This window comes from Sceloporus undulatus, chromosome 6 (assembly GCF_019175285.1).
Source record: "Sceloporus undulatus isolate JIND9_A2432 ecotype Alabama chromosome 6, SceUnd_v1.1, whole genome shotgun sequence".
Lineage (NCBI taxonomy): Eukaryota > Metazoa > Chordata > Lepidosauria > Squamata > Phrynosomatidae > Sceloporus > Sceloporus undulatus.
Window position 1 is genome coordinate 103,762,081 of NC_056527.1, and position 13,456 is coordinate 103,775,536.

The 13,456-nt window shown below is 43.0% G+C and overlaps 1 protein-coding gene across 5 annotated transcripts in view; it reads left to right on the plus strand.

Moving 5' to 3' along the window:
* The window catches only part of LOC121934258 (protein kinase C and casein kinase substrate in neurons protein 3-like), a 46,625-nt gene extending 36,749 nt beyond the window's left edge, over positions 1-9,876 (plus strand). For all 5 annotated transcript variants that reach the window (XM_042474579.1, XM_042474578.1, XM_042474582.1 and 2 more), the window contains 2 exons: positions 5,370-5,464; positions 8,521-9,876. In XM_042474579.1, the coding sequence (XP_042330513.1) occupies positions 5,370-5,464; positions 8,521-8,636 (211 nt within the window). In that variant the 3' untranslated portion in view covers positions 8,637-9,876. The remainder of the gene's footprint in view (positions 1-5,369; positions 5,465-8,520) is intronic.
* Positions 9,877-13,456: the final 3,580 nt, after the last annotated feature.

The window sequence follows — 13,456 nt, forward strand, 5'->3', positions numbered from 1 at the left end:
AGTGCAGAAAACACAAGCCAAGAGAGGCTGCAGCTCTTTGCTTCCCCTTAAACCTACTGGGAAGGACAAGATTTCACTGCCTTCTCTCCTTTCTCATCTGTGTTGTGGCTGTGTGCCTTCAAGTCTTTCCTGCCTTATGGCAACCCTAAAGTGAACCTATAACAGGTTTTTCTGTGGCTGTGTGTGACTCACCCAGTGGGATTCCTTGTCATGGGGAATTGAACCCTGATTTCAAGAGTCATAGTCCAATGCTCAAATCACTACACCATGCTGATTCTCCCTGCTGAGTTAGAACAGTGCAAACATTTGCACTTTGAATTCAGGGCTTATCCAGACAGGGAAAAAGTCACTTGAAGTATCTTGACTTTCCAGTCCTTTTTGCCTTCATTTTACTTGCATATTCATCGGCCTGGTGCAGACCGCCCAAAAAGGGCGGTCTGCTGGTGCCTAGTTTTGTTCCGCGGGGAATCCATGGCCTCCAGACCACAGGACTTCCCTGCAGAGCAAAAAGAACCCGCAAAAAGCGGGTTCTTCTTGTGGCGCAATTAGGATGCCGCAGTGCACCAATGGCACACTTGTGATGTCATAATGGCGTTGCAGCGTGTGGACGCTAGGTGTCCTGCACGTAACAATGGCAGCGCCCATCAGTACAGGGTGCAGCCATTATTACGCCTTCATCACGTGCTAAGGTTGAGGCACGTGTGGGAAGAGCGCCCTTGGCCAACCCCTAGCACATGACGAGGGCGCCCAATAGTCCCGTCTGTACCGGGCCATAGTTTTGCATCCACATCCTTTCTTGAAATATTGCAGGTTTCCCTCACTCCCCTTGTGTTCTTTCCCCTTCCCCATACACATGTAGTACCTGTTGAGAAATTGCCTTTCACCAATTTCCACTGAGACCTTTTTAATTATTATTCAGGAAACGCAGATGGGGTACAGACCGCCCAGAAGAGGCACCTCCTCGGAGCCTCTCTCTGCTGCAGAGCTGCACCGCAGCATACAAATTGCGCAGCACAGCTGCGCAGCAGAAAAGGAGCTAAAAAGCGGCTCCTTTTTGCTGCGCCGCAAAGCGCCAAAGACAGCACATATACATCGCAGCTGTGCAGCTGCATAACAGCAGCGCATGCACAACGTGCTAGGGTTGCGGGGCATGTGCACGCGCCGCCCCGAGACAACACTAGCACGTCGTGGACACACCGCAAAGGGCACGTCTGGAGAGGGCCAAGATCAGAGAGTTAAAGTGCTTTAGCAATATTACACTAGTTAAGCACTGGGGTACTTTTCTTTTGTTGCTAGCATTCCTCTTTCCTTTGCTTGATCTCCATTGAATCTACTGCCCTAGGAAGAGTTGCTGTGTTTCTTGGCAGTGGCCCTATTAGCTAGCTCTAGGATAGCAAGAAACACACTGCTGTAGGGAGGTACATTTCATTTCAGGAAATACTAGTTTAATTTAAACTTACCTGGAAAATGAGAATAAAAAGTCCTTGTAAGTGCTGGGAGTTCCCTTGGAATACTTCAGAATGGGTAAAATGTAATATTTGTTATTGTTGTGTCCAATTATTTCCAATTTATGGTGACCCAAAGGCAAAGCTATCACGGTGGTTTCTTTGCAAGATTAGTTCAGATCATTAAAAAAAATGAAAAGAAAAAGAAAAGAAGAAAGGAAAGGAAAAGACAAGACAGGACAAGATAAGACAGGAAACAAACCAGGGACTTTCTGGTTTTTCCAGTCCATCTGGTTGGGCACTCAGTTGACAGCAATTGAAGTAAGCTTAGAACAACAGGGAGAATGGGAGGAAGAGGGAAAAAACATGCACATTTTAAAAGCTGCTGAAAAAAGTGGGATGGCAGAGGATTAATCAGGACTATTCCTGCCAAATCAAGACAATTGGAAGGTATGCCAAAGCCTGTAACACTTAAAAACATTTATTGCCAATTTTGTGATGCTCCCCCCTCCCCCGAAAATTGGCTAAATCTACCAGAATTTGGTCACAAATATGGTAGCGTGCTTCCCAAGCTCCAGGTTTCCCAAAACAAAACAAAACTGGTCAAAATGGCAGCATGACAAGATGGGATGATACTTCTGGCATGCCAAAACATTATGGTGCAGCACACTCCCTCTGCATTTCCCCACACCTTCCTTCAAGGATTATGTAGCAGTCATTCTGGTTGTAGTAACCCTCTCTGCCCAAATTCCCTCTTTTTAGAAAAATGGTCTACCACAATAATTTCTTCAAAAAATAAAAACGTCAAATGAGAAATTGAACCAAGATATTGAAAACTGGGCACAATTAGTAAAAAGGGAGCGCAGGTGACTTCCTTCTAGGCACCAACCTATAGGTATTTATCACACAAGCCCCATTCTCACTATGATCACACTAGTAAAGGGAACTGGGTACATACCAGTTTGGGAACATTGTCTCACATGTCTCCACAATTGTGCAAGTGGCTCCTCATGCTTTCTTCCACACTCCTCCCTAAGCTAGCCTTCCTGCCCTATGCCCTACCCAACATGCCTTCGGGTTTTTTAAAATTTATTTTATTTTTAACACAATTCTAGAGGCTAATACAATTTTAATTTTTAGAAAAATAATGTTTTAAAAAAGGAAAACAGCTTGTTTGGGAATAGTGAGGGAGAGGCTGTGCAGACCGGGAATAAAGGCTGGCATCGGGGCGGAGTGGGGGCATGGTGTCCACACGACACACACCCTGACTCTGCCCCCATACCGGCATGATGCCATGTGCCCCACTTCATGGCAGGCAGCATCATGGTGCTCCTCTGCTGCTGCATCCAGATGACGCAGCATCAAAGGAGTGCTGAAAAGCCACGGTGCCGGTGGCTATGGCGTCCTTTCCACGGCGCAAAGGAGAGGCCATATTGGGGCTGCGGTGTGTAGTTGCCGCGGCCCCAATCCGGTGAAGAAAGAGGCAGCTGACGGCCGCCCATTAGGGACGGTCTGTTCAGCCCTGGAGAATGGAAGAGGGAAAGACACTAACACCATGTGATCTCAATACCAGAACTAGCATGTGAGAAATTCATCATATTTAAGGACTAATGCTACATCAGCACATTTGGAAGCTTATTGACAGGTTTTCCCTGACAATTACTAGGTGCACTCTTAACAGCATTCGGGGGGGGGGGGGCAAGGAAGTGATGAGATAGAGATGGCATTGTGTGATAAGTATTGCCAAAGGGGCTATTTTCCAACGTTGACGGCGGGTTAAAAGCTGCACGTAATAAAGTCCTACGTCTGATCCAGGGAGGCTGTGCTTATGTTCCAGATAATCAGTTCCAAAGGAGCATGAGGACTAAAAGGGTGGAAAACTTCTTGCCTCATCAGAGCTGAATTAAATTTCAGATATATTTGAGGGGAGATTCTCTTGGGGGCAGGGCCAAAGACAAAAGGGTAGGACCAGAAATTTAAAATACCATCAGATGTCATGAAGTTGTAATGAGGACGTAGGAGGTGTGATTGCCTTGGGAAGCTGAGAAGGTCAGACTGGCACCCCAGGTTTGGCTCATGTGTCACGTTCCCCCATCCTGTCCTAAAGAAACAGTGTGACTGGAAGTTTTGTTTTCTTATTGTGTTTGTTTTGGAAATGTTAAGGAGGATTATATGATGACTGGTTGTACTTCCATGAATGTCTAAAAGTGAGTATCCCTTTATGTAATGTAACTCTGAAGTCACCAGATGGACATCATATCTCTTTGCTTAACCATGGCAGTGATGCTTGCGAAGCTATAAGGACTATTAAACTCTGGATTGAGAAAAAATCCAGTATCCTATCTATTTCCCCTCTCAGTTCCTATTCAAATTTCAAGTTGCAATATTAAAAGCATCTGTCAAGCACCAGAATGACCTTATATATAACTTTCACAGACAAAACTTAATACTTTTTCCTAATCCAAACAATTTGGCAGTTCTTATAATCTTGGCAAATTACTAAGAGTATAAATGCCATGGATATGGGTATTTTTAATTGTATTTTATTCTGTTAATGGGTGGTGTGTTTTAATACTGTACTAGTTTATTTCTATTTTAATATTCATTATTTATATTCAGTACTTTTGTATGTTTTAAATTGTATCGTAATCTGTAAACTGCTTTGTGTTCCAATTTTTGGGGGGAAAGTGGGATCATCATCATCATCATCAAAGAGGCAACAGTTCCACTTAATTATATCAGTGTTTTAAAATAGAAAGAGACATTTAAGACAACTTCATCGTTGTTGTTGTGTTGTTCTTCTAAATTGTGTGGGATACTTCTACACAAGTCACTGCTGAAAACCAGCCAAGCTGTGTTGGTATATAAGAAAGAAAATCTCATAAATACCTCTGTGTATTTCTGGCAGTTAAAAAAAACTATAATAAAAAACTCTATAATAATAAAGTAAATAACTAACAATTTGCTGCCCATTTAATACCACCCAAATGTACCCCATTAGGTAGCTGCCTCACACTGTCTAATGCTAGGTTCTGTCCTGTCCTTTTACAAAGCTTTGATTCCATCTTGTATTAAGGTAATATACAGGAAGATTTGTATATGGTTTGCATTGTTCCACTGTCGCACATGGCTCCTTCCTTCTGTTGCCCTAGAATTGGTTCTGTGTCCAGTCTAATCCCAAACCTGCCAAGATTTCACAGGTGAAAACACATATGGCCAAGCAAGATCATCATGTAATCAAAATGGTAAAAGTTATTAATGAGGAAGAACACATGAGCTAGGAGAGGCTGCAGCAATTTGCTTTTGCCTGAGCCTACTGGGAAAGTATGAGAGCCAGTATGGTGTAGTGTTTTGAGCATTGGACTATGACTCTGGAGACCACAGTTCAAATCTCCACTTGACCATAGAAACCCACTGGGTTACCTTGGGCAAGTGACACTCTCTCAACCTCAGAGGAAGGGGTGAACAAATCTTGCCAAGAAAACCCTGTGATGGGGTCACCTTAGGGTCTCCATACATCAGAAACTACTTGAAACCACCATGGGAAGGGCAAGATTTCATCCTCTCCTGTCCTCTCCCTGCTGTTGAGTTAATTGTTTTAACGCAGTTTGCAGTAAGTGAAGTAAGCTGAGAAGAAAGAGGGAAAGCAGGACATTTTAGTAGTGAAAAAATGGGAAGAGAGCGGATTAATTAGGATTCTTTCTGTCATATTGGGACAGTTGGAAGGTATAGAATCCATCTCTTGGTTCTTACTCCTTGCTTGGCTGGCTGGCTCTGGGAGTTGTAGACCCCAAGAGTAACTTTTTCAGTCTCTGGTTTAACTGCAGACTAACAGCCTTCGTCTGTGGGAATATTCTGAATTAACAAGCAAAACTGGCAGGTATTTCTCTGGCCTTCTGCTCACATTCTCACCACTTCTTGCAGTGCAAAGCCACCCCCTGCACCAGTTTCGGGACAGAGGGTCCGTGCTGTGTATGACTATACTGGCCAAGAGGCAGATGAGCTAAGCTTCAAAGCAGGTGAGTGTCATCTTTCCAAACTCTCAGTTCCATTACATCCTTTCAAATCAAGATTTATCTCTTTGCAGACCACCTCTGACTTTTGCTGGAGGTCCTGCTCAGCTCGGTTTTTTCCTTTTCTAGTACATGGATATTTCATCCTTCCTTGGCAGGAAGAAGTTCTGTAAGCAACCTTTCACTGGAGATTTGGCTCCCCTAAAGCAGGAGTAGGAACAGTTGGTGATCCAGGCATTTTGAATTACAACTCCCACAGTCCCTTACTATCAGCCATACTGGACCAGAGTACTAGGCATTGCAGGCCAAAACATCTGTTACCCATCTGTCTCTTAAGAGAGAACTTGAGACCTTTGATCCTTTCGTGTGATTATATAATATTTATTTACTTAATATTAATTATTTAATATTGTTACATAATATTCATGTAATTTTTGCTTCATGTTCAAGTAGACACATTGAGCACAAATGAAGGCAAGTAGCCTACATGCTCTTACTAGGCAGCAAATTTGTTCATTGTTTTTGGACTTCATATCCCAGAAAGGAGGGTTCTGGGAGAAGGATTCTGGGAATTGAGGTGTTAAAAGTAACTTTCCCAAAATCTCAACATCAGAGCTCTGGGTTGTTTTCAGTATAACTCTGTCTTTGGTCCATCTGTTTCAAAACTTTCTGCTTTTGTCCATCTATTTCAAAATTATCTCTTTATACCTACACACTCTCTCACACACAATTTGTCTCATAAATACAGGGTGTGTATCACTTTCCCAAAGCTTTGATGGCTAACACTCAAGAGAGATCTCCCATTGACAAAACCTGGCCACTTTCCTGGCCTATTAACTAGCAATCTCCCTAATAAAGGAAAGACTGGCCAGCAATCATAGCTATTGTTAGATAAGATTCATATTAAGTACTGCTATCTTCATGTTTGAGGATCTGTTGTTGTTGTGTACCTTCAGGTCATTTCTGACTTATGATGGCCCGGATTTCTTGGCAAGATTTGTTCAAAGTGGGTTTTTCTTTACCTTCTTCTGAGGCTGAGAGAAAACATAAAGAAAACAAAAATAATGACTACAGAAAATGTACACATATTCAACCTAGACAATGAGTAAATGGAAATAGTAAAAGGATTTTCATACCTGGGATCAAATATTGATCAGAGTGGGGATTTCAATCAAGAAATCATAAGAAGACTATAAGAATGGGGAGGGCAGCTATGAGAGAACTAGAAAATATCCTAAAATGTAAAGACATGCAACTGAGCATGAAAGTTAGAATCATACAAGCCATTGTATTCCCTATTACCATGTATGGATGTGAGAGCTGGACAGTTAAGAAAGCAGATAGGAAGAGAATTAATTCATTTGAGATGTGGTGCAGGAGAAGAGTGCTGAGATTACCATGGACAGCCAAGAAGTCAAACAAATGGGTTCTAGAGCAGATCAAACCAGAAATCTCTCTGGAAGCCAAGATGACAAGACGGAGGCTGTTGTACTTTGGCCACATCATGAGGAAACATGACTCATTGGGGAAAAAATAATGCTAGGAAAGGTGGAATGAAGCAGAAGAGAGGAAGGCCACATGCTAGATGGATGGGCTCTTTTAAGGAGGTTATGGGTATGAATTTGCAGGACCTGAGCAGAGCAGTGGAGAATAGGGAATCTTGGAGATGTCTCATCTACAGGTTCGCTGTGGGTCAAGATCGACTCGAGGGTGGATAACAACAACAACAACAACGGCCATCCAGGGGGTTTCCATGGCTGAGCAAGGATTCAAATCCTGGTCTCCAGAATTTTAGTCCAACACTCAAATAACTACACCACACACTACATGGCTCGCATGCCTGAGGATATGAGTGTTTAAATTAGTGGGCAGTGAAGAGAAGGCATTTCAGGGATTGTTGTTGTGTGCCTTCCAGTTGTTTTCAACTTATGGCATCCCTAAGGCTTTTACAGGATTTTCAGGGGCTGAGAGTGTGTGACTTGCCCAAGCTCACCCAGTAGCTCACCCAGTGGGTCTCCATGGGTGGGTGGAGAATTGATCTCCAGAGTCCTAGTCCCAATGCTCAAACCACTATATCTCATTGGCTCTCTTTTTAGGAGTGCCCTCTGGCTAATGGAAATCTCTCTCACAAGAGACACATTTGCCTCCCTCTCATTTTTCTCTTAGGCTGGCCCTAAGGATTATTTCATTTCATTTGGTTTTTATTTTAAAGTGAATGTTATTGTTTTATTCCACTTTTTTCTTTCTATTTCCTAGATTTTACACTGAGATTGTTGCCCTGAAATGTTATCTATTCTCTTTTTTATTTTATTGTTTTAAATACTTATATTGATGGTGTTTCAGAATAATTCACTGTACAGGGCCTAAATAACCTAAAGACACCAGAGGTCAGCCCTGGTTAGTACTTGGATGAGAGACCTCCACTGAATACTAGGTGCTGTAGGCTACTACTTCCTTTATGAAAACCATATGAAATTCATGGGGATGCCATAAGTCGATAGGCAACTTGAAGGCATGTACACATACATACATGCCATCTTGAGAGAATGTCTTTTGAAAGGTGGTCTCAAAGTCTTTGAAATTAAGAAAAATATTGTCTGAAACCATCTCTTTGCTGCCTATGGCAGTTGTTGGTCAGAGCTTGGAAATACAGTGGATCCTTGTTATACGCTGGGGTTTGGTTCCAAGATCTCCCGTGGATAACAAATTCCATGGATGTTCAAGTCCCATTAAATATAATGACATAGCAAAATGGTGTCCCTTATAAAAAATGGAAAATCAAGGTTTGATATTTGAAATTTATACTTTTAAAAAACATTTTCAAACCATGGCTGCTTGAATCCATGTATAAAAAATCCTTGTATAAGAAGGGTCGCCTGTACTACTTTTTAAATGATGACACAGAAGTATGCAGCCTGTATAGACACCATAGTCCAAAAAGTAACGTTTCCAAGCACTGTGGTTGATCTCCTAGCTTAGTTGTCACTGCCAGTATTTGTGAGTCTCTCTCCTCTTAGCTGCTGTATTAATGATGTTTCCTTCTCCCTTCTTTCCCATCTCAGGCGAACTGCTTACCAAGCTGGAAGATGAAGATGAGCAAGGGTGGTGCAAGGGGGTGACAGACAGTGGCCGTGTGGGGCTCTACCCTGCCAACTATGTGGAGCCCATACAGGCTTAGCTACAAAGATTAAATGCTGTTGAGGCAGGGGAGACCACAAAGGGGTTCACATGCACCCCTACACCAGTTTTAGGGCTATGTTTCTTCCATGCTTCTAAGACCCCAATATGCAAACACAGAATGGTGCAAATTTTAGCTTCTTCAAAGACTCCACTTTTTAAAAATAAGCACACAACTTTCTAATCCTTAAGTTCGCCTTGAAAATATGCATAGGCCATGCTGTTGAAATCTCAAAAGCCATGGGCACATTGCTATGTGGGATAGAATGACATACCAAGTGCGGCATGTGGGTTTTCCACGGCATTTCTACCTCCCCTACATCCATCAGTTAACTAACTGCAGAATAAATTATGCAAAAGAAGTGAATTGATGCTCAGTTTGCTTAATGTATTCAGAGGATGGCAGTGTTTGGGCTAGTATTGGGCAATACAGAGTATTTACAGTAGGTGAAGATTCAGAAACAATCATGGGCAAAACATTGCCTGGCAAATGCACAATAAACAACATACAGTTGTAACCGGACACATACATCCGGTGTGATTTACACACCATGTTCCTGCAACCTCATGCACGCCTACACAGCTCCAGATACCAACACTCCCTCTCCTTGTGTTTGTGACACACACAGACACATAAATAAGTCAAGGTGCCTTTTTTAAAAAGATGTCATACAAAAGATGCCATAACCTGAAACACCCTTCCCTTGAAGGCTTGCCAACAGTATTTGGAAACCCTGAGACAACAGGAGTCTAAGAAACTGAAAAACTGATCAAGAAAGATGCCTCAGTGTCACTGAGGAAATGTTCTTTAGAAAGTCTGAGATGTTTCTTAAAACATCACCCACACAGGTTGCCCTGAAGGGTGAAATGAGATCTATGTATAATGTGTGCTGTTGCACATTTGGTATTTCCCACATGACAACTCTCTGGAGAACTGATTGTTCATTGGCGTTGGTCACTAAATGAATTGAAAATTATTGGGCCAATTATCCCCTCTCCTCCCAGGATTTTCAATCCCCCCCCCCCATATGTATACACAGTTTTGGGGTAGGGACGTTCAAGAGGTAACCACTTTATAATGAATTGTTGGTGACGCCACTTGAAAAAGTGTGAAAATGAGACTGAAGTGGGAAATGGATAATAATGAGTGTTTTGAGAATGAAAATCTGTTAAAAAATAAGGCTGATGTATTGTAGTTTCTTTGGGTATTTTAGCAAACAATAAACAAACACATAAACATAGTGACTGATTTCTATGCTTTGATGTTTCTAACTTCCCAGTCTGTGGGCAAGTCTACACTGGCCAAAATACTCTGGGCTGTTCGTGGAGTATTCTGGCCACAAAGCTGCCCCAAACTCTGGTCACTATCTTGCCATTCTGGAGTGATATCAGGCGGCTATCTACACATGCATCCTGCTGTGCCACCAATGCCACTGCCACTGGCATGAGTTGCCCCCTCTGAGGTTGAAAACAAGGCACCCAGCGTCAGTTACTTGGCTGCCCACCTTGTTGTGACTTTAGTGGGAGAGACTCGTACCAACAGTGACAGCACAAGGCAGCACAGCAGGACTCATGTTTAGACAGCCAAACAGTGTCACTCTGGAATGCTCTGGATTTTCCTGGAAAATCCGAAACAAAAGGTAAGAGTTATTTTGGGAGATATGGCCTGGATTGTTTGTGGAATTGACCTTTTCATGTGAAGACAGTCTGCACTCAAATTATGGCTTTGGTTCCATGTTGTTTGGACAGAGCAGTGGGAGGGCAGGAGGAAATGTATGGCCCATGTAGACATGCCCTGTATGGCTATGAAGTAACCCTTGAGTATTTGTGGGCAGTGTATTTGGAAATCCAAGAAATGGTGGATGATCATGTTTCCAGAATCGTATCCCCATTTTTGTGTATGTGTCCATTTTAATTCTGACTAACAATAAAACCCAGCATTTTGAGCAGTTGTGATCAATTGCCAAAACTGAACCCATGCCATGTTCAGAATGACTGGTCAGACAGCAATGCTACACTTCATATTACTTATTTGGACTATAATTCCTGGAAAACCACAGCCAGCTTGGACATTGGGACAACATTAAGTTTGCCAGTTCAGTGTAGTCCTAGCTTCTGAGGTTGGTGGGACCTAGCAACTGCCCTGGTGAATTCTTTAAGCATTGTGCATTAAGTACTGACCACAGATGCTCACAGTTTGTCATTCAAACACACAGAGAGAATGTATATTCCTATTTGGAAATTAAGACAAACATTTTTAACCAAAGGGACTTTGAAAGGTGAAATGAGGGGTAATTCCTTCTCACTTACCAACATGAGACAAGGAACTAAGGAGCTTATCGCTCATCTTTTTAATCTGGTTCAAACCTCCCGGGCTAGAGCCATGATGCAGGATGAAGGCAGGGATTATCACACACTAAATCACCACCAAACCGCCACCCGTGATCAGCCTGGGTCCAAGCCAGGTCCCAGCCGCACTTTGCCAACACTTTTTAGTAGTTGGAGTTTTCCGGCTTCTAAAAAGTGCTAGCAGAGTGCAGCTGGGACTCAGCTGGAACTCGTGTTGAAGGCGGTTTGATGGCAGTTTGGTGTGTGATAACCCCCCCCCCCCTTCATCCCGTGTCCTGGCTCCAGCCTGAGAGGCTTGAGCCAGATTAAAAAGGAAAGCGATAAACTCCTAAGCCTACTTGCTTTTTGTCAGAAGGTGGATGCCTTACAGAGCAGACGGCGAGCCCTGACATAATGACTGGGAAAGAAAAAGGAAGCTAACTACATGAATATATGGGAAACCGACCCCATGAGAATCTGCAAATTTCAGAAACAATAAATTAAGCCTTCTAAATTGTAGCAAGCTGCTACTCACTCCACCAGCTGAGCTGGAGGTTTACATATCACCCTTTCCTCTTGCCCAGAGCTGAACCCCCCAGAAAAGAAAATACTCTTGTTTCCAATGTGGGGATGGCCCATGAAAACTGAAGACTCAGGGCCAGGCTCTGAGTCTGAGATCTGCCAACCTGGCATACTTCCAGGAAAGTGATTTTTTCCCCCTTTCAAATCTGGTTTTCAGATTCTATTTCAGTTTTGCCCATGTCAAATGTAGCTTGAGCATCTGCCTTAGCTTTAAAAGCATCTCAGTATAAATAGACACCACAGAGTGCAGTTTTCTAACTAGAGAATATCTAGGCCAGTTCTTGGTACAGAGGGGCCAAAGTGGAAAGCTATTCTGAGAAAAACTCTAGTCAGTGTAGAACCAAATGAGAGAAACCCACACAAATTCTGTCTTGCTTTTAAGGAAGAATGTGCACATTTTTGAAACAACAAACAATCTACTTGTTAAATCCATTCATAACACTGAGATTGCTGTTTCTTATAAAGGCAACACTTTTTACATTATTTTATTTTACCACCAGGTCTGCTTCAGTGACTCGGGGAGAATAACTGAGGTCTAATATAATGTGAGGGCAAAAACTTCCCTCAAAGTTAAACATGGTTTATGGAAATAGGCTGCTGTTACTGTGGAGGGGAAACAAATAGATAACTGGTGATACTCTGCATGTGTTTTAGAGATGCTGGTCTCTGAGGCAGCAGAAGACCTTTTGTTCTTTCTCCATATGATCACAGTTTGAGGTCTAGTGCTGAAGTGGGCTCCAAAAGCAGTAAGCTTTGATATAAAATAAGGCCATAGGGAAAGTATTGCCTTATTATTGCAATTATAATGTGTGATGTGACTGCGGGATTGGAGAGAAAGAGAATTATATCTCTGTTATACCCATTTTAAAGACTTGAGAATCTGAAGGCTGAAAACTAACACTTTTTCCCAAGGAAGAGAAAATATGAAACAATTTTGGGTTTGAATCCAGAACCAAATGGAAATAGAATCCAAATCCAAATCCTTTACCAATCTAATGATTGTATTGTAATAAACTAAATCACTGACCATATGCTGTCTGGTACTGGCACCTGAGACCCAAAACCTGGCACCTGAGGGGATCTGACTCACTTTTGCAGGAAAACAGTTAATTAATGGCTGACCGTCCAGCGCCTGTTCTATTCCATACACTCCCAACATTTCACAAATGAAAACCAGGGTCACATGTAGCCAAGGAACATCAGAAGGTGATCAAGATGGCAAAAGTTATTAATGAGGAAGAACACACCAAGTAGGAGAGGCTGCAGCAGTTTGTTTTTGCCTGAGCTTATTGAGAAGGGCAAGATTCCATCCTCTTCTGTTCTCTCCACTTTGCTAATTGTATGCAAGCTCCTCTTGCACTTTGAAGTGAGTTTGCAGTAAATGAAGTAAGCTGAGGACAAAAGGAAAAAGTGGGAGGAGGAGAGAAACTGGGGCATTTTAAAAACAACTGAAAAGGTGGGATGACACAGGATTAATTGGCATTGTTCCTGCCAAATCAGGACAGTTAGAGAATAATCTATGTATTTGGTAATATATGGCATAATTAGGGTTGCCATAACTCCGGACCTCCAAAATGGGAAAATGTAGGACAAAATTTTCAAATGTAGGACACAGAAAATGTGTCCTACATTTCAAAATTTTGTCCTACATTTTCCCGCGGAGGGGAGCAGAGGCCAAGTGGCGAGGGAAAGCCTCCACTTAAGGAGGCTTTCCCTCCCCACCTGGGCCCCGGGCCTCGCCGCGATCGGAGGCCGCGGAGGAAGGGCCAGGCCTCGGGCGATCGCCGAGGCCTCCCTTCCTTCCCCGGCCTCCGCAGAGGCCGCGGAGGAAGGCGCGAGGCTGCCGGTGATCGCCGGGGCCTCTCCTCCTTCCTGGCCTCCGCGGAGGCCAGGAAGGAGGGAGGAGGCTGC